This window comes from Vulpes lagopus, chromosome X (genome assembly GCF_018345385.1).
Source record: "Vulpes lagopus strain Blue_001 chromosome X, ASM1834538v1, whole genome shotgun sequence".
Lineage (NCBI taxonomy): Eukaryota > Metazoa > Chordata > Mammalia > Carnivora > Canidae > Vulpes > Vulpes lagopus.
In genome coordinates this window covers 107036314-107062575 of record NC_054848.1, presented here as the reverse complement: position 1 = coordinate 107062575, position 26262 = coordinate 107036314, and the positions used below count along the sequence as shown (strand labels likewise).

The window sequence follows — 26262 nt, the reverse complement described above, 5'->3', positions numbered from 1 at the left end:
ACTACTTGTGTCCCTTGATTTGTCCTATGTAAATTGAATATAGAATTCTTTTTTATAAAAATAATATTTCTTTCTGACCATTGTACATGTTGTGAAGCTTGCTTTGATGGCCATAGTATGTTTATTCCCAGTGTAGATGCTTCAAAAATGTGTGTACAGTGAACTGCTGTCTTTAAGTTTACATGTAGCTGAAAGGGGCAGCAGAGATTTTATAGAAAACACACCCCAAAAAACTATGACATTTATTTGGAAACAGTAGCATAGCTAACCATATGTTCATTTTCATATTCAGCTTGGAATGAGTACTGTTAAATCACTCTAAGAAATAACTTCACACTTTCTGAAGCAGTGATATTTATATATAGCGTATTCATATGCCACATATTGTTTCCTGGCTTGTATTTTCAGTTTGTATTAGTAAAATTCAGTTGTATCTCTTTTTCACGGTTCTCTTAGGAATGAAAATTAATTTCGTATTTTTTTTCCATATCGATCTACTACTAGTGCCTAAAGTATAGGGCCATGCCACAGTGAATCAAATTGATCTTATAACGAAACAAATACAGGGCCCCTTCTACCGCTTTATCTTGTTGTTTTGGCAAAAGTGGCCCTTCTTCACAAAACCTTTGGCTAGAGATTTAAGATAGTGGATCTCTTTATGTGTCAGGAGCACATCTGGTGATGGGATTCGTGATGAGGAATAGGGACTCCGTGGCAATCTGAAAGTGCAAAGCCCCATCTCACTTTGGTCTTGTTTTGGGTCTGTGTAACAAGAATTCCTATTCTATTATGTTCTGCTTTGGTTCTATAGGGCCAGTGCCAAGATCTAAGAAAGAGAAAACAGCTGGAGTTGCAGATACTTTCAGAACCTATTCAGGCATGGGAAGGAGAGAATATTAAAACCTTGGGAAACGTGCTGTTTATGTCACAAGTAATGATGCAATACGGAACGTCTGAGGTAAGATGTTTCAAATCTCAACGCCATTGCTTCCATCTTTCCTGTTTCTCTTCTTTGACTTGTCCTTTCGTCAAGGTCAAGTGCTTGAACATTCAAAGAAACTGAGCACCTCTTCTTTGCCCGGCACTCTGCTAGGTGCTGTGGGAGATAGGAGAGAATACGTGATAATCCCGGCCTTCGAGGAATGCCTTACAAAACAGATGGAAACTCAAGCTGCAACTAGCAAACAAACCCAAATAGTCAGCGTAGGTTGTGTGGTCTCCACAGTGGATTCCACGGAAAGCCTTATGGAGGTAGGACCTGAGGAGGAGGGCCAGGAAGAGAGATGGCAAGGATTTTGTAAGTTAGAGGCTGTTCTTACCTCTGGAAAGAACAGGAGCGTGGCCTTTTGAGATGGAGAGAAACATCAGGTTTTGAGAACCCTGGGCATCAGGCAAGAGCTGTTCAGATCCACAAGGTAGGCAGCAGAGTCATAGAGAAACACGACGACAGGGGTGATAACAATATTCACTCTGCCAACCATGTGTGTCAGTAAACTGGGGGGATGGGGCTAGGCACAGAAGGGACCAGCTGGGTTGCACAGTGAGAAGCACCCCCCACGAAGGTGGTAGGGGAGAAAATGAAAGTGCAGGGGCAAATGAGCCCCGTTTAGGAGGGCAGGTTGAGAGGAAGCAGTGACCTGGGGGCCAGAGGAGACGATGGATGTTCTCTTAGACCTGTTAACTTGCCTGTAACCATAGGTCTCCAGGTGGAAAGGTCTTGTAGGCAGCTGTTAAAACAGTAGAGAAATGTGAGTGGGAGTGAGAGGCAGAGATTCAGATGTCCCTGACAGATGTGCCCTCCTAGGAAGTAAATATCCGGAGAGAAGCACGGAGGGCTGAAGATGGATTATGTCTTTTAGGAAGGGGGCAGAGTAGGGGAGGAAGGTTGCTTATGTCACCTGGTATGATTTATCGAGTGTTAGAACTGCCTTCCCTGTCCCAAAACATCTTCCTATAGTCCCTGACAGGTCTCTGTCAGAGATTCATTACTTAGGATTAATAAGCAATCTCATTTAAGATGCAGATACCCTGGGGAGGGTTAATGCGGTGGCCAGTCTAACTATTAGTCTTTCACACCTTTGGGATAAACCTCTGGGGTGAAGGGAGGAGGAGCCAGGGCCTGAAAGAGCTGACAAAGAGAATTGGGGAAGTGTGTTGTCATGGAAACTCCAGGAGGGGCTGTGGAAAGTGGTCAGCCTGCTGAGTGCCACTGAAGGTTCGAAGGTTCGGAGGTCAAGGAGTCTGGAGACCCAGAAGAAACCATTGGATTTCGCTAGAAGGCAGTTATTGATGACTTCGGGAGAGCAGTGGGGCTGCAGTTAGGGAGGAATCAATGGGGAGAAAAATGAAGACAGCAAGTAATTTGGCAATATAGTGTCAAGGACCAGGAGGTACTGGCAGACCTGGGAGATGTTGGACGTTGGGTTCCAGACACCTGCCATAAAGCAAACAGTGCAGTGAAGCGAGTCAAATGAAGTTTTTGGTCTCTCGGTGCATATAAAAGTAGTCTTTATGCTATACCATAGTTTATTAAGCGTACAATAGTGTTATGTCTAAAAACAGTTACGGACCTTAATCAAAAATACTTTATTGCTAAAAAATGCTAACCAGCATCACGGCTTTCAGTGAGTCATAATCACTGATCACCATAACAAAAACAGTAATAGTGAAAAAGCTTGAAATGCGGCAAGAATTACCAAAACATGACAGAGACATGAAGTGAGCAAATACTGTTGGAAAAATGGCGCCTGCAGACTCACTCCACACCGGGGCCCTATGATCACTCAATGCGTAAAAACCCCCGTGAAACCCGATACGGGGCGGCGCAGTAAGGTGAGGCAGGCCCGTGTTACACAGAAGGAGCCACGGGATCCATGAAGGCCTGTTAGGACAGAAGCTGGCCATATGTTAACAAGCAGAAGAGAAGAAATTAGGTAAGTGGGCGAGGCTGCTGGAAGGACAGGGAAGAGACAGAGTGTCTGCAGAAGGAAGCCAAGCAAGAGAAAGACGTGAGAGGGTGCAAAGAACTTGCTAGAAGAGTGAGCCTCAAAGGATTGATTGCCTTTCTCAAGTGCAAGGAAGGAGATGGAGATAGGCATAAGGATCATTGTAGCTAACATGGCTGGATGTGTCAGCCAAACAGAAGTTTTTGCACCTACTAATCACACATCTGTGTAAGGAGTTCAGAGAAGCCCTCTTGTGTGAAATTTCCTTTAGTGCCATTTTCAAAAACTATTTACTTCTTCGTGTTATGTGGGAACAATAGCTACCTTGTTCTAAAATTTTAGTGATTGGGCAACCTGGGTGGCTCAGTGCTTTAGCGCTGCCTTCAGTCCAGGGCATGATCCTGGGGACCCAGGATCGAGTCTCATGTCAGGCTCCCTGCATGGAGCCTGCTTCTCCCTCCACCTGTGTCTCTGTCTCTCTCTCTCTGTCTCTCATGAATAAATAAATAACATCTTTAAAAATTAAAAATAAATTAAAAATAAAATTTTAGTGATTAAGTGATCTTATAATTAAGATAAAAATTAATTTTATGAATAGGATTTTAATATACATGCTAGAGCATAGTAAACTTCCTATTGCCCCAAAGACCCTTCTGCTTTGCTCCTTTTCAAAGGAAAAATCATTTTCATTTTGTAAACCCGGAGACTTGTGCCTTGCCATTAACTGTGTGATGTCTCAGGTGTGCATACCTGGGGAACCAGCATGGTTAATTTGTATCTAACTTATGTATATGAAGAAAAGGGATAAACCAGGGGTTTGTACTCATATCAAAGCAAAATTCAACCAGTTTTGTGCTTTTAGGTTGGGTATCTGTTTTAAACGGTCACTTTTTGTGCTCTGTTGCCTTATACAAGCTCTGTGTTATACAACAGTGACTCCAGAAATTCTTTTTTTTTTTTTTTCAGAAATTCTTAACAAATAAAATGTCCAATTTCTGTTCTCCACTTAACATTTTTTCATTTCACTTTAGGAGAAAGAGGAGCGGTACCTCATGCTGTTTTCAAGTGTCTTGATAATGTTATCTGCAAGTCCTCGGATGAGTGGCTTTATCTATCAGGTTAGTAGATTTCATATAAAGCAAATAGCAGGATCCAGAATGAAAACAGGTTTCCATCCAGATGCAATATTTCCACTCTGGCATTAAAAGCTCCAGCCAGAAAAGACAGAATGTTCTGACCCTTTGTTGTAATTAAACAGCTTATAAGAGCAGATGTTCCTTAGATCAGAAACCTTTATATCGCTGTAATGAGTTTATATTGAATATCCACTGCTCTGGTTATGAGCTAGGTTATGGATGTTCAAATAGAATTCTGAGTCTACAACCAGATAAATTAGCAGCCATATTTCACAGGCTCATATCATATCATTATTGCTGAGAAACTATAAAGCTGGGGCCTGCTCCTGTGACTGCAGTCATATCACATGATTTGGGGTTCTGAGGTGCAAGTCATGAAACTCCTTAGGAAATTAAACTTCCTCTGTCTGCTCCCAAAATATGGAAGGCTAGTGAGTTACTGTCATCTGTTATAACTGGCCTAGTGATTACTAATTTTCATAAAATTGGAATTTTTTTGAATATTTACTTTGTTTACTGATTCTCCCCCAAATGTGTTAGAAAAAAGTAAGCTGTTTGTAAATCCCCACCGTATGGTTTAGGGCGTGTTAGCAAAACACAACCCACATTTCCCCCTTGCTTTTTTGTCTAATTAAAATTGAAAGCAGGAAAACATATTATCTATTGACAGGCCAGAGAGATATGTCTGGCCATAATTCAGCAGTGATTCCTGAGAGGGTCAGAAAAATCTGATAGACATAAGCAGGGATGCATATAACCACAGAATTAATGGAAATGTTCTTTTTCCAATAGGGAAAAATACCAGTGGCGGGAATGGTGGTGACCAGATTAGATGAAATTGAAGGGAATGACAATACATTTGAAATCACAGGTAGGTAATTTTATTTTTTTCAAGTAGCTACTTGAAATTCTTTTTGGAGCAAAGTGGGATTTAAATAAATAAATGCTATTATTTTCTGCCCTAAGTCTATGAGCAACAAGCTTTACCTGGGCACGGCAAGGTTTGTTCTCTTTCCCGGGTTAATTAGCATCCAGTGAAAGAACAAAGTCTCTCAGTCATTCAAAAGCCTCAGCTTTGCCATTAGTTTCAATCTTTTCTTGCACAGGAGCCACTTGTTAGAACTAAAAAATAACAAAACAGGCTGATGTAAATGAACAAATTGAGCAAAATACCAGGCCTGACCTTTGTGGCCTGTGGTCCCTTTTGCCAGGCCTGTGTAATTTCCATGTGGCAGTTTTCCTTTTCTTACTGACATGGCACAGTGGCTAGTACTGGGACTATGGCCCCAGGCCTCCCCCCTTCTTCCCCAGTAGGGAGCCCGGCTTGGATGTTGGCCTTGTTTCAACTTGAATATTGGGTAAAGCAGGACAGCATTCTCATTGTAGGCTGTGATCTAGATGGGCTCTGTGCTTACACTTTTGCACTGTGAGTTTGTTTAAAGTGAAGTTTTAGACTACTTTCCTCAGATTCTGTAAGCAGTAGAAGTCAAGGACAGTTTTAAAAATCAGACACAGATATTTCTTTCCTTGCTTCATTACCTGTTCCTGACATAGAAGTTTCCATAGGGTCACCCCATAGGTGTGACCCCTCCTGATAACAGGCACCCAACTCTTAGTTGCGTCAGGTCTGTTTATGAATGAGGTGCGTTCAAGCTTCTCCTTGCCTCTTATTTCCAAATGCTCACCATCGGGCGATGCAGGTAACATGGTCGACAGAATTGTGATCCACTGCAACAATAGCCAGGACTTCCAGGAGTGGCTGGAGCAGCTGTGCAGACTCATCAGGGGCCCTGCCTCTTGCAGTTCTTTATCCAAAACATCATCGTCATCTTGCAGCACTCATTCTGTAAGTAGTCCACTTGTGCGGCTTGGGGACTGATGAGTCTCTCATCAGACCTGCCTGCAGAGAACTTTCAAGAAGCAGTTAGCATGCCCTCAGTCTTTGGGTCTTCTATATTTGTAGGTTTTGAAGTACAGTAAAACCTCATTAATTCTGATTTCTTGCTGTGGAGGGAGGCCCATCCAAATTAATAAAACATTTTACCAAGGGATGTGCACTTTTGTTTGACAATTCTAAGCAACTCCCCCTGACTGCCAGCAAAGTTTTTCTCATCACGAGTCCTGCTAAGACATTTCAGTGATAAACAAGATTCATGTGAATTGTCAACCATTAGTCTCATGTGAATTGTGTGCTGAGTCAAAACACAGAGTTTACCTTCGTAAATCCTTAAGTGCCCTCATGGAATCTCATTTATGCTACTGCATTCACTAGGTCAGCTTTAAGGGTAAACTCTCAGCGTTGCCTTCTTCCAGGTTATCATGAATCTGGAATTCCTAGATTCGGAATCGTTGAGATTTTACTGTATGTGCTGAGTGAGAGCGCAGATTGTTGTGTTGTCTGTTAACACTCAAATGGGCAATGCCAAAACCCCAGTCTTAAGTACTGTGCATTGTGGTGGGAAGAACAAGGGCTTTGGCATCAGATCTGAGTTCAAATCTTGGCTTGTTCAATTGCCAGCTAGCTGCTTTGCTTTGCTAAGGTTCGTCTTAAGTCATTCTGCCAAAATAACCTATTTCGGCACCTAGTAGAGTGCCCGACGCATGACTGAACGCAGTCAATGTTGACTCAGCTTTCCTGCTTCCTAAAGGAAAGCCACCCCTGACTTGAGTGACATTCCCAAAGAGAGAGGGAAGACAGGATCATAGGATGTTGAGTCAATTTTGTGCTGTTCCTTAGAGACCCCATAATCTGAACTGGAAAGTGCCAGTTCCCAAACTGGAGAATTTTGTTTTCCCACCTCTCCTTTTCTATGGCTGGCTTTGCTGATCCAATGACACTGTCGCTGTTCTCTCGCCGTGTGGCACAAGGTCGGGTTCAGACGGCAGATTGCCAACATCTCATCAGACATTTTCCCAGTCTTTTAGCTCTACTGGACAGCCCCGAGGACCCCTGGAACCTCCTCAGATTATAAAACCGTGGAGTTTAAGTTGTCTACGACCCGCACCTCCACTTAGACCATCAGCAGCACTAGGTTATAAAGAGGTAATTTTGCTACATGTGGTATAAAATGCTTCTGACAAGCTAATTTCATAGCTCGTTACAAAGAGTTCTGTGGGAATGTGCTAGAACTTATGCTAGGTGATACATGTCAATCAATTATGAATTGTTAGACTCAGGGGTTTTGTTTGTTGCTTAATTTCCCTTTTTCCCATGGTCCCCGCACAAATATTTAGCAAACATCCACAGAGTTTCTGTGCACTGCCTGAGTTCCCTGGCCCCCTCCTGAAGTGCCTCTGGCTCACCTGATTGTATACTTTGGTAATAATGTCCACACATCTCAAACAAGAGCCACTTCATTTGACTTGAATTTCCGGCCAAGAAGACCCAATTCTGCATTTTGGACCATTTTGATCTATTAAGCCAAACCAGGAAAGTCTTATGGGACCAAGCCGTGAGTCTGAATTTTGAGGGTCTAGACTTTTTGCTGCAGTTGAGAAGGGAAAAGAATTTAATGAAAAGAACATCTTTTCCACAGAGGCTTCTAAGCGACAACCCTAGAAGACATAGGATAAATTTGGGTAGTGGGGAGACTTTGAGGTTCTTTCTATTTTTTCCTGAAAGTCGCAGTCAGGAAATGTCAGTCACTAGCTTCTAGGACTGTATGGACAGTTACTTTTTCCATCCAGTGTTTTTTGGGTTGGTTTTTTTTCCCCTAAGCTGTTTCTCATCATTTCAGCTTTCAGTAAAGAGCCTCATTTATTTGGAACTGTTCTTTACCCAGATCTTACCAAGTGAAAGTTTAAGTCCATGACGGTTATGAGGTACATCTTAGAATTAGAGGTAAAGACAGCATATCAAACGTGTGCTTTGACATGTGATACAGATTTAGCTCCATTTCAAGTTGATCTTGATTTCAAACACCATGCTGCTGTTTCCATTAATTGTTGCCTTCGACTCCACATGCAGTAAAAAATAGAACAAACTTTGGGCACTGGAGGATTTTTTTGATCATTTCAAAAAAAATGATACGGGCACAACAGGAGAAATAATGCTTGAGCTGAATCCTTATCATGTACCTCTGTTCAGAATTGGGCCAGGAAACAGTCCCACAGGTTTGCTTTGGAAATCGACCAGTGATACCCGCAAGCATCCAGTTTTCTTCTCTGATTACGTAAAGCAGGAGTGCCACTGCATAGTTATCTGGGTCCCCTTTTTAACGATGGATATTTTAGAATTGTCAGTTACTAAGTTCAAATGAAGGTGAGCCTTGAAGGGTAAAGTTTACTTAATCCTTCACAGAACTAATCCATTAAAACTAAGGCATGATCATGTTGTTTCTGCTGGGAGAAGAGAGTTATTAATATATTCTTACTGCATAGTGTGTATTTCGGTTATTTTCAGTATTTGTTATTCTGCATAGAACTGTATTTCTTGGGCTTTTGCATGATGCTATTGCATCTGAGACTAATGTGGGAAACATAATGATATTCCTTCTGTGTAATTGAAGATAACACTAACATTTCAAATGTTGTTTTAGAATTATTGATAAATGGATTTGATCATTATAACCATCGACCTCTCATGCTCATCTTCTCTTTCTTTACATATTCACTTTAGAGGATGTCTTATATCTTGAAGGTAAGGGTAGAACAATATCTTTGGCTTATGGTGACATCATAATGCTGTGCTGTAACCTTTGATGAATGAAGCTTTCCTTTATGCTTGTTGTGTCCCTTGTTCTAATTGGTGGCTAGAGTATGAAGATGCAATTCTGACATGTAAGTATTTGCTTCAAAAAATCAGGCTCTTATGAAACACATGTGAAAATGTAGTCTTAGATGCCTTAAAAATGCCTGTTTTCCTTGTGTTCTTTTAAATTGCTCCTTTTCCTGTTATTTTTGTCCCTCGTGAGTTTTCCATGTCTGTCTGTTCTCAAGCCTAAGTGGGTCACTGTGGTTAAGTGGAAGAAATTAAATTCTTTGTTCCATATATTTTAAGGTACTAGTTATTATCCATACATCACTTATATACACATGGGAGATTGGGATAAGAATGGTCACTAGGGTCTAAGATTCTAATCTGTTTACTTGGGTACCTGTTCACGGGCTCTGGTTATTCATACAGCAAAAGCAAATTCAAGAATCCATGGCTCTTTTATCTACTAATTTAAAATACACTTTATATATGTATTTTTAAGCTTGGAGCTACACCCATTACTCCTAACCCCAAGTTATTTATTCAGAGATCCCTCATTTTGCTCTTCTCTCTGACTTCAGGGAAATTATTTAGTCCCTCTGCCTTAATTTTTCCATCTGAAAAATGGAAATTAATATTCTTTCCGGGACTGTTGCTAAGGAAAATGTATTTAAACCGCTTTGAAACTCTTTGAAAAGCAGCATATACTACAATTGTTGTTTAATTCCCTTAACACTGTATCAGTGAAGACCATCAACTAAGTTAGGAATTTTTTCATTTTTTATTTCCCTAGGATCGACACCCACTACTTTCTTTGCAGATGGCACCCATCCCTATGGCAATTGAAGAGACAATGTCATTGCCTCTGTTTTATGTGATCTTTTAGAATTTACTGGAGCCATTTTTATTGTGTACATTATTACATTTTGATGCATTCTTGAGACTGTTAAAGTAAGGGAGAGTCACGCAGTTTAAGTTCGTTTGCTCTTTTTAATTTGTTTTTTTGGGGATAATTCTAATTCATAAAGAAACCTCTATCCTTACAGGAGTCTAGTAAAAGCCCCAAAACAATGAAGAAGTTTCTTCATAAAAGAAAGACGGAAAGAAAGCCATCTGAGGAGGAATATGTGATTCGGAAAAGTATGTGTCTTGCACTTTTTTGACAGTTGGTTATGGATGAGCTATCAGAAGAATTTTGTTGAAAGCAGATGATTAGAGCCATTTGTCCCCCGTTATCACCTGTTACCCAAAGAAAAATGCCATTCTAGGGCTGGTCACTTCTAAGCTTCTTGAATGAGCTGCCTGCTTCTGCACTTCATGTGATCTGAGGCAGACACCATTGTATGATCTTGGCATAGAATATTTTACCCCACCTGGGTGAGAACCACTAAAGGGCCTCATTTGCTACAGATTCATTTCTTTCCCTCAGTTTCTCATACACAAGATGTTTTCCCTACTGAGATAGACGAAACAGACCTGAAGGCTGAAATCCTTCTGGACGTTTAACGCTCAGTGACATTTCCAGTTAGCTAAGCAGTCACCCTGCTGCCATGTAGAAATGGCTTGATTCTGAGGCAGGCTACAGAGTCCTTTGGCCAGTCCATATGTCCGTATTTGCCTCTACGACTGGGACCAAGGTACTCTGGGAGACACATGAAGGAGTGAGTGGTACATCCCAAAAGGGTCGCAGAATTGTGTGTCTCAGGCAAAAGTAATCTGTAGAAGTCTTTACTGGACTCCAGCTTCTGCATCGCCCAGCCCACCCCTGGGTGCATGCATCATCCCTCGAGCGGGGTTCCGCCTCCCAGTCATTTCAAGAAAGAGTTGGAGGGGAAGGGAGAATCAATGACTGCTGGCTGATTGGGAAAAACCGGGTGAGGTCTATGGGGGAAAGCTTCCTAGAGAAGGGATGCCTTGCAATTTGGAGGGGAGGCAGGCTGTGGTGTATGTTGGGTGAGAACTGAGGCTAGCGCCAAGCCTGGTGCTGTCATCGTGGCCCCTAGGAGTCTAGTAAAAGCCTCCAAATGATGTAGAAGTTTCTTCAGAAAAGAAAAATTGAAAGAAAGCTGCCGCTGCTGGCAAAGGCTTTCCGGTCAGGGAAACCAGTCCCCAGCAACTGAGTACATGGCATCATTTTGAGGGTCCAGAGGTGGATCTCTATCTGCAAAGTCATTATTAATTAAATCCAATAGGTACGGCTGCTCTGGAAGAGGATGCTCAGATCCTTAAAGTGATTGAAGCCTACTGCACCAGCGCGAATTTTCAACAAGGCCATGGCTCAAGTAGGTTCCCCCCCAAACCACTTTCTCTAATGAATGTTGTTTCTTTTTGACTGCTCAGCACCTCTTTGAAAAAGAGCAAAGCAACCCAGATGGGTTGCAGGGTGTGGAAAGCAGGTGACCTGGTGCAGAACTGCATCTTTCCGATAAGGTGCTTTTAGCTGCCAGGCGGTTTGTTTACCCACTCTTTCTTTTCACTCAGAGAGAAAGAGAGACGCAAGAGTAAAAAAGTTGGAGGTGATAGAAATGAAAAAAAGAAGTCTTTTTTTTTTTTTTTTAAAGTCCTTCTCCTTTGAAGTATACAGATACCTTTGCCAGCACTAGTTAGGAATTAAAGAGCCCAGAAGAGTTCCTGTGTCTGTGAACTGATGGTAATCTCTTCTCATAGGCAGATTTGGAAAGGAAGTTACAATACTATCTTTGATCAGCTGCATTTTTAAGTGAACAGTGCTCCACCCAGCTTGAGTTTCAAAGTTGCTCTGAAAATCTGGAAATGTAGCTGCTTAGCAGGGGCTGTTTGGAATGTCTGCAGTTTTCAGGGAGTGATCAGGAAGGGTGTTCCCCACTCACTCCAACACCTTTCAGGCTACAGAACTGAAAGCGAGATGAGGTTTTCTGATTGATCCTTGAGCTTCTCAAAAAACTGGGTCGCATCAGTCCTGTCTTGTCTTGCATGATTATAGACATTCAGGAGACCTCTGTGAGGTGTTTGCATCCACACAAGAAGTGAGTTCTCCATAATGCTCCATTTTGGACAGCTGCTGTCCCATCACTCGAGTTGGAGGTGGGGATCACTTGGGTGCCTCCAAAGGAACTTGTCCCTAACTAAGGCTGGCATGAGGAAAACATTTGATGTCAAACTTGACACATTTGGCCGTGAAGAGAGGTCTGTCACACCCTCTGCTTCACAGATAGATCCTGGTGGTGGCTTTGGACATGCCCAGCTCTGTGAACAAGTTTCAAGGAGGCAGGAAAGGACAGCGAGAGCAGTTTGGGGCATGAAAGCTAGGAAAGAGAGGGGGACAGGGAGACACCAGAAGAAGCCTCTCTCGTACAAAACGTGACCTCATCTGCTCCCCGACCCTGCTCTCTTCACATTCACGGCATCCGCAGATCTGTAGGAGGCACAGGCAGGTGTTCTGGCCTAAAGAGCCACGTTTCCGCCCCTCCTACCTAGCCTGTCCCCGACACGTGGCAGGTTGTCTAGCATCGTGGCGACCTTCCATCCTCTGTCCCTCTTCAGCTGGAAGTCCTGTTTCCTAGGACCTCACTGCTGTTATTTCCTGCTGCATTTAACCAGTGAGTCAGCCAGTCTGCTAATTATTAAGCACCTACAGAGTACTGGGCCCAGGAAGGCAAAGCCACTGCCACCTGAGCAAAGATGAGACAGGGAGCGCACACAACTTGAAGGCTCAGGGAGACTGAAGATTAAGGCCTTGAGCTCCAGGAGGAAGGATCCAGAAGTGAGGGGGAGGTTAGAGGTGCAGGAGAGCTGTTTGGTCCAGTCCCTTGTCTGTTCTGTCACCTCTTCCATCCCCAGAGCCTGGAGACTGTCTGAGCAGAGCCATGAGGATGTCCACACCTTTGTGCTGGTGTGACGATCCCCAAACCCCTCTCCACCCTTGACCCAAATGAACTTGACTGATAAAGTGCCTCCACCATGGCCAAAATCCAATTGATGTAGTTGTCTGTTTTCTCATGTCAGCAAATGTTGGATGGCTGCTCTCTGGGTGCAAAGCAGCAACATGCCATCAGCAGAGACCCCTCAGTGACGTTAGTAGAAGGGACCAACACCTGTGGTCTCTGCTAACTCTCCTCTCTTGTCCCTCTTGCAACCCTTGTTTGTAGGTGCTCGCAAAGATTCACTTCCACAAGTCTTACTCCCTGAGGAAGAGAAACTCATCATTGAAGAAACCAGGAGCAATGGCCAGACTATCATTGAAGAAAAGTGAGTAGAGTGGGCTACCTTTTCTGATTTGTCTGGGGACTGGAAATAAGGTTCCAGAAAGACAATGCGTCTCTTGCAAAGCCCACGCTGAAGGACAGTCCCTCCTTCTCCAAGAATATAGTTGGGCTGCAGGAGGGCTGCCCCCACAATCAGGGGAAGGCGGCAAGGGAGGCAGAGGGCCTGGAATTCTGTGTGTGGTGGCTGCCCCTGGGGCTAGCTCCCCCATACAGTAAAGTGCTTCAGGGTATGCAAGAATCGCACTCTAGATGGGTCTAGATGGTGCTTGGGAAGGCCACAGCACCAATTTCCTTGCCCAGAGGGATGCTTCTCACATTTACTGAATCAAACACTGGACTTTCACATACTTGGCCTATTTAGCATCCTACAGAAACCCAGTGAATTAAGCATTACTTTCATCAATTCTATTGAAGTTGAGGTTCAGGGAAATGATGTTCCTGGTCTACCTTTGCACACTAATGAGGGTGACCTAATGGGGAAAAATCAGGTTAAGTACCTATGGGCTCATAAAATAAACACAAAGTAGCCAAATAATTCATTTGTTTAAACTTGAGTCATTTCTGAAGTCAGGCCTAAATTTGCATAGTACAGCATATTTCAAAGTGCTTGACATCGTCAATGTATTTTTCCATCTGGTATACGAAGTGATGTGGCAAAATGGTAAAGTGCTTGGGCTCAAGAGAACAGTCCTGGTTCAAGCCCAAATTCAGCATCGTGTTAGCCGTGTGACCTGGGGCCAGCCTCTTTACCGTTCTGTGCCTCCATTTCCCCATCTGTAAATAAGTATGATAGTAATACTTTAAGGTTTGTTGTGAAGTTAAATGGAATAATAAGTATAAAGGCTGGCACATAGTAATCACTCAATAAATGATAACAGTTGTAATAAGGATTGTTATTATAGAGAGCTATATTAATCCCCACAACAACTTTGTGAAGTTTGTGGGGAATGTGGTATTATCCCCATTTTGTATGCGAAGAAAGTAAGGCAAGGAGAGGAGAAAGAACCTGGTTACCCAAGGCTGGAGGATGGTAAGTGGTAGGGTCAGACCTGGAACCCAGATCTCTAGAATTCTTGTCCAGGGAGAGAGCCATCTGGGAACTAACTGTTCCATGACTCAGGCAGGGCATTTTATCCTCTTTTGGAACAGATGAGACCTTCCAGAAAGAATGCCCCTGACTTTGTGTCATATAGGGTCACGTAGGGTCACAGAGGTGAGAGCAGCAATGCCATAGCACAGGATAAGCAGGGCCTCATGACACCCCTCATTATATGTTATGTGATGTTCACTCCTGCTCTTAAGAAAGTCAAAAACTTGCGATGAGCTCTAGTCTCTATTTTTGTAAATCCCCCAAGCTGGGAAGTAAGTGGCCAAGGAGGAGGGCACTATAGTAAAGGTGTAATGACATGGCATTTGAATGAGCATGTGGGCTGGTGGTGGTTTGCCCATAAAAATAGAGACCACAGGGGCCATTCGTAGCAGTATCTCTCCCAACCAGCTAGAAAGGCCACTGTTTTTCAGGATCTGTATTTCTTGAAAGCGGCTTTTATGGTTAAGTTTTATGTGACAGTGTTTCAGTGCCAGCTATGAATCTCTGAACTTCATGTTCTAGGAGTCTGGTTGATACTGTGTATGCCTTGAAGGATGAGGTCAAAGAACTGAAACAGGTAATGAAATATATAACTGATTTTCTTGGGTCATATAATAGGAACAAGGTGGTGAGGTGGGGATTTTTCTTATTTCTACAGGGTGAGTTCTGTTGATTTTGCCATGTAGTGTTGGGTTTAAATTTCTTAGGCTTGCTCCTATACCTATTTAGCAGTTTACAATAAGTTCCCAATACTTAGTTAAACTTTCATGTTCTCTGACATTTGTAAACAGAATTTTAGAAAAGATAAGTCATCCACGAGTGTGTAAGTATAAAGAGAACCATAAATCTTGATTTGCGGGCTCCTCTGAAGATGTGATCCAGTGCTCCATGGTGCACACTATTCCTGGTGTTTGGGGACTGGCTGCACCTGGTGACGGGGTAAAGGATGGACTGGAGGGGGAGAACAGAGGCTAGAAGACCTCTTGGGAGGTTATTTATCACAAAACTTAGGGTGAGACACAATGGAGTTCTGAACTGAGGCAGTGCCATTGAGGCTGCAGAGAAGGAAAACAAATGTAAAGGAAGGCACATCGTAGAGTTAGAGCCTATGAAAAATTGATGCCGTGATGTTGGGATTGAGAGGGAGAGCCAGAGATTGAAGATGAGGCTTCTTACATGGATATCTACTTGGATAGGGCAGTGCCCTTCACGAACTCAGGAACCACAGGAGGAAAAGAAGTTTGGGGTGACAGAGGAGAGACTGAATTCACTCTAGGATATGAGTCTGAAGTGCTTGTAAATATCAACTCGACACTAGGGACTGTGGACCTGGTGTTCATGAGATGAGATGAGGTCAAGTGTCAGAGGGATTAGGGAGGCCCCTGAGTTGAGCTGAAGAAGAGACACTAGGTGAAAAGAGAGCTGAGTTGGAAGAGGGCCCGGGCCAATACTGTACAGGACGCTTAGACTGCAAGCAAGAAGACTGCAAAGGCTCGGCCAGAGAAAGGTAGGAGAATCAGGGGGCTGCTTTGTCCTAAAAGCTGAAGGAGAGGAGTCTGAGGAAGGAAAGTGTAGTCAGTGGTGAAAGCTGCGAAGAGGAGGAACAGGAGGAGCCCTGGGAAGGGGCCACGTAGTTTGGGAATTAATGAGTCTTTTCTCATCATAGGAAAATAAAAGAATGAAGCAATGCCTGGAAGAAGAATTGAAATCAAGAAGGGACCTAGAAAAGCTGGTCCGGAGGCTGTTGAAGCAAACTGATGAGTGTATTCGGGCTGAATCCAGTAGCAAGACCTCCATTCTTCCATAACTATCACTGTGCAGCTGGGCAGACGTGCCTTCGGGGCATCTCGAAATGTCCAGCTGAATGATTTGTTTGCTCACTTCCTTGGCTTTTATTTTGTATCTGAGTCAGTCCTCTCTCCCCCCTTCCATTCCCCCGCTCTCGCTCTTGCTTTCTTTCTCTGTCTCTGTTTGCTTTCTGTTTGCTTGAGTGTTTGTTGTTGTTTGGTTATTGGTTGGTTGTTTTCTTTCTGACAGGGGTAAAAGTGAAAGTGGTGGTGGAAGTCTCTCCAGAGTCTTTTCCATTCAATAAGAAAAGGAAAACTAGTATAGGCAAATGACTTAAATGGTCTTCAGATGGCCTTCAATTCATAGTGCCTCTTCAACCAGCCATTTCCCCGCCCCGCCCCGCCCCGCCCCATCACTCTTTTGGGCTGGATGCCATGTCAAAGTGGCTTGCCATGGCTTAGTAAATGTGAACTTGACTTTTTCTCTCATGCTTTCTTGAATCTGGAAGCCCCTCTGTACCCAATTTAAGGAAGACAAAGCTCCTTGAGCTATGACTAGGGTAGGGTGATTGGAAGACTAGCACATTTGCCCAGTGACCCAGCCACCCTCCCTGGACTATCATGTGCCACCCCTCAATGCACACTTTTTTAAAAAAATTACTGCCCTGTGCTGTCTATAAGGCCAAGAAAACAGTAGCACCCTTATTCCTTTTGTGTGCGTTTACATTTTAACTCTATGGGGCAGAAGCTCCGGTCATCCATGCCAATACCAGATCCATTAGCAAATTGCACTAGACAATCTTCCCCTTCAGCAGCAGAGTTGATCATCTCTCCCCAGTGCATGATAGATTCCCCTCCAACCTTCTGCCTCGTATGTAAGTTTTATATTTCCCCAGTGCTTTTAGCCAACCATATGAAGCGATGTGTAAACTAGTATGTGTGTGCTTCGCTTCCTTTTTGAAAATATAGACTGTGAGCAGTTGCTTCACCTACACTGCATATTCAACTTGTGACTTCTCATCCTTCAAAACAATCTGCATTGAGGAGCTATCATGCCCTAGTAGACTGCTTTAATTCACTTTATTGCTCTACCAGGTATGCAGTGAGAAGCTGTAATATTCCTCAGCCTTGAAGCATTATTTGCAGAAATGTTCTCTTGGTCCAGTTTGTATATCCAGAAAGAATGGACACCTCTAGTGGTTGTGTGCTGGTTGCTAGTGAAGCTCAGGATTTGGAACTGGTTTACTAAAGTGGCTCATTAAATCCAACGATCACCTTTGTAAGTGTCTCAACAATTAAAACTGTGGTAAACCAGGTTTAGAAGGAGGGTCACAGAAGAGCAGAACTCATGCAAATTCAGCACAACTGAAAGTTAGCACAGTGCGACCCACCCCTCTCTCTCCCCAAGACAGGTGCAACTGGGCAGGTGGGGAAGATCACTGGAAAGAGAGGCAGAGGGCCAATGGTCTGGTCAAGGTAGTCTTCCAGATACATTTGGCGGGTGCCTATAAATGTGGGTTTTGCAAATGTTATTAAGAAAGCACACTTGAAGCTCGAATCCCCCAGCTTGCTAAGCTCTTTTTCTTTCTCATACTGGGGGGGTGGGCGTCTCAAGTTCCCATAGCTACACGGTACAGGGCTGTTGACTACTTGCTGCACAGCAGAAATGACACCATCCACAGGAAAGGGACTCTACCTGCAGTCCGCCATCAGCCAACCACATGCAGCCATCTTTGGAAGCTGAAGAGTGAAGATTTCTAGAAATGGCCGTCATTCTGTTTTTAAGCCCAGAAGCTTAGCTGTGCCATCCTTCACCTAAAAATTAACAACAACCACAAAGATCTGAGCATCTGCCCCATCTGTGGTTAATCAATGGCTTACAGTAAATGCGCACACTATATCCATAGGGAACATTTTTGTGATTATAAAATACTTTAGTAGATAAGGTACAAGATTGCTTATAATACTGAAAGGTCTTTATTTTAAAGTAAAGTGTACATATGCATGTTTTTGGAACTTGACCTTCTGAGGAGAGGCCCTCGGTACTCTGGGTAGTGAAGCTTGTGCAGAGTGTGGTGTCTGCGCTCACACAGTAAGCAGTAATATAAAGGAAATGAAGCCATGTTAACCCGAGAGCAGTGTCTTCATAGTTGTGTTGTTTACATACTCTATAAGTGGGTTCCTCTTACTCTGTAATTAAACTGCTGCCCTTAGAGGCTTTTAAGTTCCTCTTCCATCATGTTTCTTCTTACACAAGCTCAAATTTTCTAACTTGTTTTTATTTTGAAGACTTTTAAAATGGACGTTTTCAATAAATAAGAATAACAGTGCTTTATAAACTAAGTCCTGTGTTTTCTTTTCTTTTTCTTTCTTTTTCTTCCTTTTTTTCCTCTAACCAGTGTGCAGAAGGATTTTTCATGCTATGGCGGCTTCCCCCCCCATTTACTTATTAGGCGTCCGCTCTCCAGCTGTCTTCCACCTGTTTCAGTCTGGGCAGGTGAGATCTGCTCCCTGCTTTACAGAGATAATACGGGCCTTCCTTAACTTCTCCACCCCTCTCCTTCCATCCTCAACCTATGAACTGTACACTATTTTCCATCCTGTATCAGGATTTTGTCAACCACTTGAAGCCTACATTTTGACTGCAGTTGGAATGCTGGTGTCAGCAGTCAAAATAAAAATATTTGCTCCACCTCGAGACAGGTGTGCTGTAGGTATCTGTTGCTACTCAGCTTCCCTTCCTACCCCTTTTGTGTTTCTCCCTGGAAGCCTAAAAAACAAAACAAAAGACCTATCTCAGACTCCGTTGCAGTAGGGTTCTCTATACAATGTGGGTTCTGACGTATTTTCAGTTCTGCCAATGAGATGCCTTTGCATGATGTTTGGAAGGTTTACATGAGGCAGAGGCCATCTTCCTGGGGCTTGGCAGCTGGTGGGCAGTTCCACAGATGTGTTTGTGGCTTCTGAACTGTAGCTTCCAGTGTGTCCACTCATGGCTTTGTGCTTGGGAGATTGTTGTGACAGTGGTGGGGGTGGAACAGGAGTAGAAGCTTCCTGGACCAAATTTGGATCACAACTACAGTACGATGACCTTGAAGCCATTAGTCCAACAGAAGCCCCTGACTTCCACTCCTGTAGCCAATGATTTTTTAGGCACCAAGTATTACCTTTCTGCTTAGGATGCCTTTGGAGGCTATGTCTCCTACTCTGAAGCAGTAGATCCAATATCACACCTCCCATGTTCTGGGCTCTATCCTAAGTGTTTTATATGGTTGAGCTCACAAAACATTTGCACCCACTGTATGAAGTACTGGTTATCCCCATCTTAAAAAGGAACAGAGGCACAGGTGTTGAACAAGATGCTAGTATGTGTGGAGCTGGGATTCGAAACCTTGGTCCGTCTGCCTCTGGGATCCATGCTCTTTCTACCATGCTTTCACTTCTATACTTGGAGCCTACTAAATAGGCTTCTACCTCAGTGACCTACTCTCATGAAATCACTAATGAGCTCTTAATTGAAAAATCCAGGGAACACTTTTCAATTCCTATCCTGACATCTCCACATTATTTGACCCTCACCTCCTTGATAAATCTCTCCTTCCTTGGCTTTCATGATCCCAACTTTTCTGGCATTCATTCAATCTTTCTGACCACCCCTGTCTTCTTTGCTGGCTTTGCCTCCTTTACCTGTCCCTTGAACATTTGATATCCTCGACACTTCTTCTTCTCTTCCTTTTTATAGCCTCTTTCTGGACAACCTCATCTATTCCTAAAACCTCATTGATGAAAATGCAAGTGACCCCCATGTCCGTGTTTTTCCATCCCAATCTTTCTCCTGAGCGCCAGACCCATGGATACAGCTACTTCCTGCAGTCTCAACTTGGTTGTCCTACAGAACCTTGAACTCAACATGTCCGAAATAGGACTCCTCATTTTTATTCCCAGATCAGCTCCTCCAATGTTTCCCATCCCGGTGAACAGCACCCCTGGCCACTTAGTTGCCTATCAGGAAAATGGGCATTATCATCTGCTCCATCCTCTCTCTCAACCCTATATAAATTTATACATTAACCCTTTATAAGTCTAGCTATCCACTCTTACCATTTTTAACTCTGTTGTATCATCTGAATTCCTCTCCATCCTCCTGACCATCACCTGTTTTTGGCGCTTATCATCTCTCCCTTAGACTAATGCATCTCCTTGCCTCTTGTGTCACCTTCTCTAGTCAATCCTCTTTGGTTCCCATGGCATGGTTACCTAAGAGATCGATGTCATTCATCTGTTTAAAAAATTAGTCTCTTGCTACTCCTCACCACACAGTAAAATTTAATTTCCATGAGTTTCTCTTAAGTCCTATAATATGCCTTTTGCCCTGCCGAATACACCTATCCCTTTCCCATTCCTGTCCATCAAGCAAATTCTTTCCTTTCCATTTAGAATCAGCTTACATATCTATGTGAACTCATGATCTCTAAAACACGTATATATATGTGTGTCTCTGCATGTGTATGTGTACATTTATATGTATGTACTTTATATGTTTGTATGTATTAGGATTGCCAGATAAAATACAAGATGCTCAGTTAAGTTTGAATTTCAGCTGGGGCACCTGCCTGGCTTAGTCGGTAGAACAAGCAACTCTTGATCTTGGGGTCTTAAGTTCAAACCCCATGTTGAGTATAGAGCTTACTTTTAAAAACTGAATTTCAGCTGTGCAACAAATAATGTTTTGGTACAGATCATGTCTCATATATTGCATGGGATATATTTCTACTAAGTTTTTCAATGTTTACCTGAAATTCAAATATAACTGGGTATCCAGAATTTTTATTTGCTAACTCTGATAGCTTTTGTGTGTATAAATATATTTATAGTTATTAGTATATATTTATATATGTTATACTCCATATATACATATAATATGAAGTATAATATGTTATAATCCATATATATATGTGTATATATATAATATATATATGTATATATATTTACACTTCCTAGGAGCAGTGACACCCTCATAGCAAGAAATACAATTAGTACCCAGAACTTGGTTTCTAAACACTTAAACTCTGTGCTGAAAGGAACCAGAGCTCCTTGGCAAAATGGCTGATTCTATAGCTGAAGCAGGGAAGGTACAAGATGAGGCCGGAACATCTTCTTGTCCCAGAAAGGAAAATAATGCTAAAAAAGGAACCTGATAGATACCATTTCAAGGACACAGGGGCTAACCCAAAGAGGCTCCTACTAGCCAAAAAAGGGTAAGTTTGAGCACCAAAATAAGGACAGTGATGAGTTTGAAAACAGTGAACAACGTAGGAATCTATGAGTCCATACTGATAAGTAAGTGGGCAGAAAGGGAAAAGCTCTTGCTCACAGGACCACATTGAATGTTGATGGTAAATGTGGAAGGAAGGCCAGAGTTGGAAAAAATCATTTTGCAAGCATCGTACTATAGACTGATTCAGGCAAAAATGACTATCAGATGCTAAATAAAGGGGGAAATGTTAACAAGATACTTGCGTCGTCTTGAAGTGTTTCCCCTAAGACTGCTCACTTAGTTACAAAGGGGAAAATGGTAACTATGGAGTACAGAGACTGGACGACATCTTCCTTCACTGAGTGATCAAAATTCACATCAGTGACGAGAGACAGATGGCCAGCATGTGCTTCCAGATGGGATCCACTGAGAACACAACATCACGAATGTGGTTTGCCATCTAGGAAAGCATAACTGGGATTTAACCCTGAGGAAACTTCAGACAAATTCAGAAAAGGGACATTCTTTTTTTTTCTTTTTAAAGGGGAGAGACTGTTAGTATTTTAGGCAAAAATGTCAAAGTCATTAAATACAAAGAAAGGCTGTGGCAATGTTCCAGATTAAAAGCAACTAAAGAGACATGACAGCTGAGTTTAATACCTGACCCCAGACTGGTTCCTGTACTGGAAGGGCAAAGTGATAGCAAAAATATTATTGTATAACTTAACTGAATTAGAAGACAAATGGCAAATCAGTATCAATGTTAAATTTATGGAAGTTGATAAATGTACAGTTGGCCTTTGAATAATCTAAGGGTAAGAGTGCCGACCCCCCCCCCCACACACAGTCAAAAATCCACGTAAAGTTTTGACCTCCCCCACACTAAACTAATGGCCTACTGTTGACTGGAAGCCTTACTAATAACATATAGTCAACATATATTTTGTATGTTCTATGCATTATATGCTGTATTCTTACAATAAAGTAAGCCAAAGAAAAGAAAACATTTTTAAGAAAATCTTAAGGAAGAGCATTTATAGTACTTTATTTATTGAAAAAAAATCCAAACCTGTGTTATTTGGGGCTCACCTATGCTGTGGTTGTAAAGAAGAACATCTTTATTATCAGCAAATACATATTTAGGGGTGAGACCATGATGCATACAACCTCACGTGGTTCCAAAAAAAGATACACTGTTATTTATACTATTATTTTTCAACTTCTCTGTAACTTTGAAATAATTTCTTAAAAAAAAAAAGTGAGCTCACATCTTGCCTCTTTGGGGAATCCAGACTCCCAACAGCCTTTTTCCTGCCATTTGCACTGCACTTCATCTACTGGGGTCTTCTCCCACACTAAATGTTAAGTACTTGAAGAGGAGAGATTGATTCCTTTAATCTGTGTAAATTCAGGGCCTGGTATAGGGTCAAGCCCACAGTACCTACTCAATAAATATTTGTTGAACAAGCAAACGTTCCAAATAATTTGAATGGGAAAACTGAAAATTTGCCTTAGTGTCTATAGCAGAGGCCAACTGGGGGGTCCAAGTTTTTTGTGTCCTTGTAGCCTGCACGGTCTGCTCTGTGACCAGCCTCCTGGCCACCTTCTTGCAACATGCCCCTCAGGCCACCTGAGCCACACAGGATGCTACGGAGCCGGCCACTTTGGAAAGCATGCCAGAGGGAAGTTTCTGCCAAATGAGCACTGGGCCTCTTCCTAAACTGGGCTTCCACATGAGCTCTGCGGCCGTACACCAAGACTGTTACCCACATGAGGCCCTCTGTGAGCAGACACCTGCCCCCTGCTGTGCTTCTGCGTGTTCTGCTCTCTTCCTCCGGGGCTCCTTCCCTCCCCGAAACACCCTTTAAGACTCAGTCTGTGCCACCACTCCCAGAAAGCCTTTCCTGACTCCTACTTTCCCCTGCGTGTCTAAGTTGTAAGTCCTTTGCATGTATCACCTGTAACACTGGTCCCTAACTCCTGCTGCAGCATTAACTCCAGGCCTTAAATGTTTGTACACCTGTTATGTAGAAGGCTGTAAGCTACTTGAGGGCAGGCACGGGATCACATTTATTTCATGTTTAGCACAGGATGTTTAACGTCAATCAGTGTTGGATGGGTGGGTGAATGGATTAAAAAAACCTTGTAACAAGAATTGTGAATCAAATCTGAGTTCAAGGTTGCATGTTGGACTTCACAGAGGTTTACAGCAGAGAAGTAGAACAGATCGTAGAGTTTGTGACAAAAAAAATCATTGGACTTTAAGTGGGGTTACATTAGCAGGGAAATGGGAAAGATAATTCAGCGTAACTCCAGTAGTGGGCAGTGGGAAACCTCCTCCTGGAGCCTGGGAGTCTATATGTTGTTTTCCTTTAACTGGGGTGCCCTATAGCGACGGCTTACTAGGGCACACTGTTTGCCTTTTTCAGACATTTGCTTCCTACCAAGTAACAGAGTAATATTTTGTACTTTCTTCATTTTCTCTTTATCTGGAAATCAGAATTATTGGTCATTTCAAGCATTCATTTCCCCTAACCCTTAGATGGAATGTAAAAGTAACATGTTTATAAAAATGGGATGAACTTAGATAATTTATGATCAAAATATTATAGGTAGATCAGAAATACACTCAAGTTCCCATCACTGATTAGAACAACTTTGAAAGTGTTCAAATGAAGTTGGGGCAACTTCACTTACTATTTTGCAAACTATTATGAACCATATGATGAAAATAGATGATTTAATTTTTAAAGATTTTATTTTGAAGTTATCTCCACACGCAATGTGGAGCTCGAACTCATGACCTCGAGCTCAAGTGTCACACACTCCACTGACAGAGCCGACCAGGCATCCCAGGAAAAGAGATTATTTATTTTTATCTACAGTATAATTCCCATTCTCTACTCCCTGAGTACAGTTTTATCATATACATGTTGATATAAAATATTTTTACAGCATAGCAAATTTATGCTTTAATCAACACACAATTATTTCATGAACTAGTTAACCAAGTTACAAGCAGGGGCATTTACTCATTTGCTATTTTATTCATGCAATAAATCAAGGGCCAATTCTATGTCAGGTCCTGTAGAAGGCACTGGAGGCACCATGAGCAGGTGAATGGGACAAAATCTTGGTCCTCAAAAAGCTCACAGCACAGTAAGGGAAGGGAATGGATGTTCCAAGAAGATCAAACAACATGCCCAGGTCTCAAGGCGGGAGAGCATGTGTAGCCTTGCTTAGCAGAACTGAGGGTTGGAACGTAAGCCATTGAGAGGGATGTTGGCAGGAGATGATGAAGCAGGGGAGTGGAGAAATCAGACTTATTTTAGAATTCACTTTGGCTTTGCGTGGAGAATGAATGAGAGGGAGAGAGATGACGGTAGTGTGGACTAGGATAGCACCAGTAGAGATAGAAAGAAGTAGATTCATTTAAGGACTATTTAAGGAATAGGGGTGATGTGTTTATGCTGGTACAGTTGGACACAGGAGTGAGGACAGTGAGAAGTCAAGCCAGGCTTGGGAAGCAGGGTAGATGAGGCTGCCATTCACTGGAATGGGAAATACTGAAAGTAGAGGGGGAATGATCAAGAGTTCCATTTCGTTGCATTGGGTTTGATGGCCTGAGCTCAGCGTCAGGAGAGGCAGGCAGCTGGGGACAAACTCCAGGGAGCAGGTCAGGACTAAAGTTTGGCATGAAGGTGGTGGTTGAACCCAGGGGCTGGTGGGGCAGGGGAGACAGCCCGCTGTGGGCATGTAGGACTGGAAGAGAAGAGGGTGAAGGATGGGACTGGAGTTCTCAGGAAGGACAAGGGGACTTCATGAGGAAGTAGTCTGATTGGTTGAAGGCAGTTGGCTAGGTGAGGCTGATGCTCAGGGGAAAGTTCTGTACGGGACCTATAGGAGGTGTCTTTTAGTGAGCAGTAGGAAGCATGAGAGCAGAAGAAATACACTAGAAAATGGAGTTTTTGTATCTCTAGCATTCCTTCTGATAGAAGATATTGTTAGCAACTTGGTTGCCAGAGGCAGACATAATTGGGAGATATGATAACCAAAGAAGAAGGTAGGGCCAAGTGCAGGGGCAATGTTTAGATTAGAGGGTGCAAGTATATGAAGACTATAAAAGTTTTGTCCAGGCTGGATGTGGATTCCCTTTGCAGGAACCCTTAAAGGGCTGATGCCGCTTGGCCACCGCTGCCCCCACATCTCACCCGGGCAAGCTGGGCAAGTACGGCTGTCCCTCAGAGTGGGCCCTCAGCTACTGCGAGGGAGGGGAAGTTATGACCTGTGGATTCTCTTCTCTCTGGACTGGGTCAGGCCCTCTTCTCAGGTGGACCTGGGGTCCTGACCTTCCTTGGGGAGCCCCCTACCTATGAGGATGCCGTGACACTGTCTCCTTGCGGCCATGGCTGCTGTCCCGCTTCCTTCAAACGTCCTGTGCAGAGGACAAGGCCGTAGAAGGATCTTTCTCCGGAGGACAAGACAGCAGTGTAGACATATCTGTGAGTCCCTGAATCAACAAATGTCTCCTCTGCCCAGACCAAAGTTCTCTCATTGAAGACAGTATGCAGCCAGGTGAGTTCAAGCAGCACGATTTCAGCCCTGTGTTGGAAGTTCATGCTGAAACATCTTCAAAGTCTCTCAGCCCAGAAGGGGCTGTGTGGTCCACAGGAAGGGCAGGGCCAGTGGGCAGAGCAGACTCCTCCCCGCGCCCCCATTCCCCCCTTCCTATTTCTACAGTAATATATTTCTGCTTGAACCTATGGTGTTTGCCTTAAGCAACACTCTACCAGTATAGACGAACCAGCCATTCTGAGTTTCTTCCGTTTCCTGGTCCCTCTATTGGAGGTGACCAAGGATAGGTCTGCTGGTTTTGGTGGAAGAACAGAGGACCAATACTTCTCCCCAGTTCGTTCCAGCTCCATTTCTTCTCACCTCGAGGTAGAACCACCCAGACAGCTACTAAAAAGGGAAGCAGGTGCTTCTCATTGAAGGCCCTCCCTCCAGCCCCACCTAGCTGCGATGAATCAAGAAGGAAGAGGAGCTATTTAATCCCCTGCAGCCTTTCCAGAGCAGGAAAGAAAGACCCAGATTGCTCTTCCCCAAG

At 43.2% G+C, this 26262-nt stretch overlaps 1 protein-coding gene across 8 annotated transcripts in view; it reads left to right on the top strand.

The window, feature by feature from the left end:
• Positions 1-18596, top strand: part of ARHGEF6 (Rac/Cdc42 guanine nucleotide exchange factor 6) — a 101350-nt gene extending 82754 nt beyond the window's left edge. For 4 of the 8 annotated variants that reach the window (XM_041741011.1, XM_041741016.1, XM_041741018.1 and 1 more), the window contains 11 exons: positions 812-958; positions 3977-4063; positions 4874-4952; positions 5782-5927; positions 6987-7124; positions 8700-8720; positions 9824-9917; positions 10970-11059; positions 12905-13004; positions 14634-14688; positions 15778-18596. In XM_041741011.1, the coding sequence (XP_041596945.1) occupies positions 812-958; positions 3977-4063; positions 4874-4952; positions 5782-5927; positions 6987-7124; positions 8700-8720; positions 9824-9917; positions 10970-11059; positions 12905-13004; positions 14634-14688; positions 15778-15918 (1098 nt within the window). In that variant the 3' untranslated portion in view covers positions 15919-18596. The remainder of the gene's footprint in view (positions 1-811; positions 959-3976; positions 4064-4873; positions 4953-5781; positions 5928-6986; positions 7125-8699; positions 8721-9823; positions 9918-10969; positions 11060-12904; positions 13005-14633; positions 14689-15777) is intronic. The other 4 variants (XM_041741012.1, XM_041741013.1, XM_041741015.1 and 1 more) reach the window with 4 other exon arrangements.
• The last annotated feature ends 7666 nt before the right edge of the window (positions 18597-26262 follow it).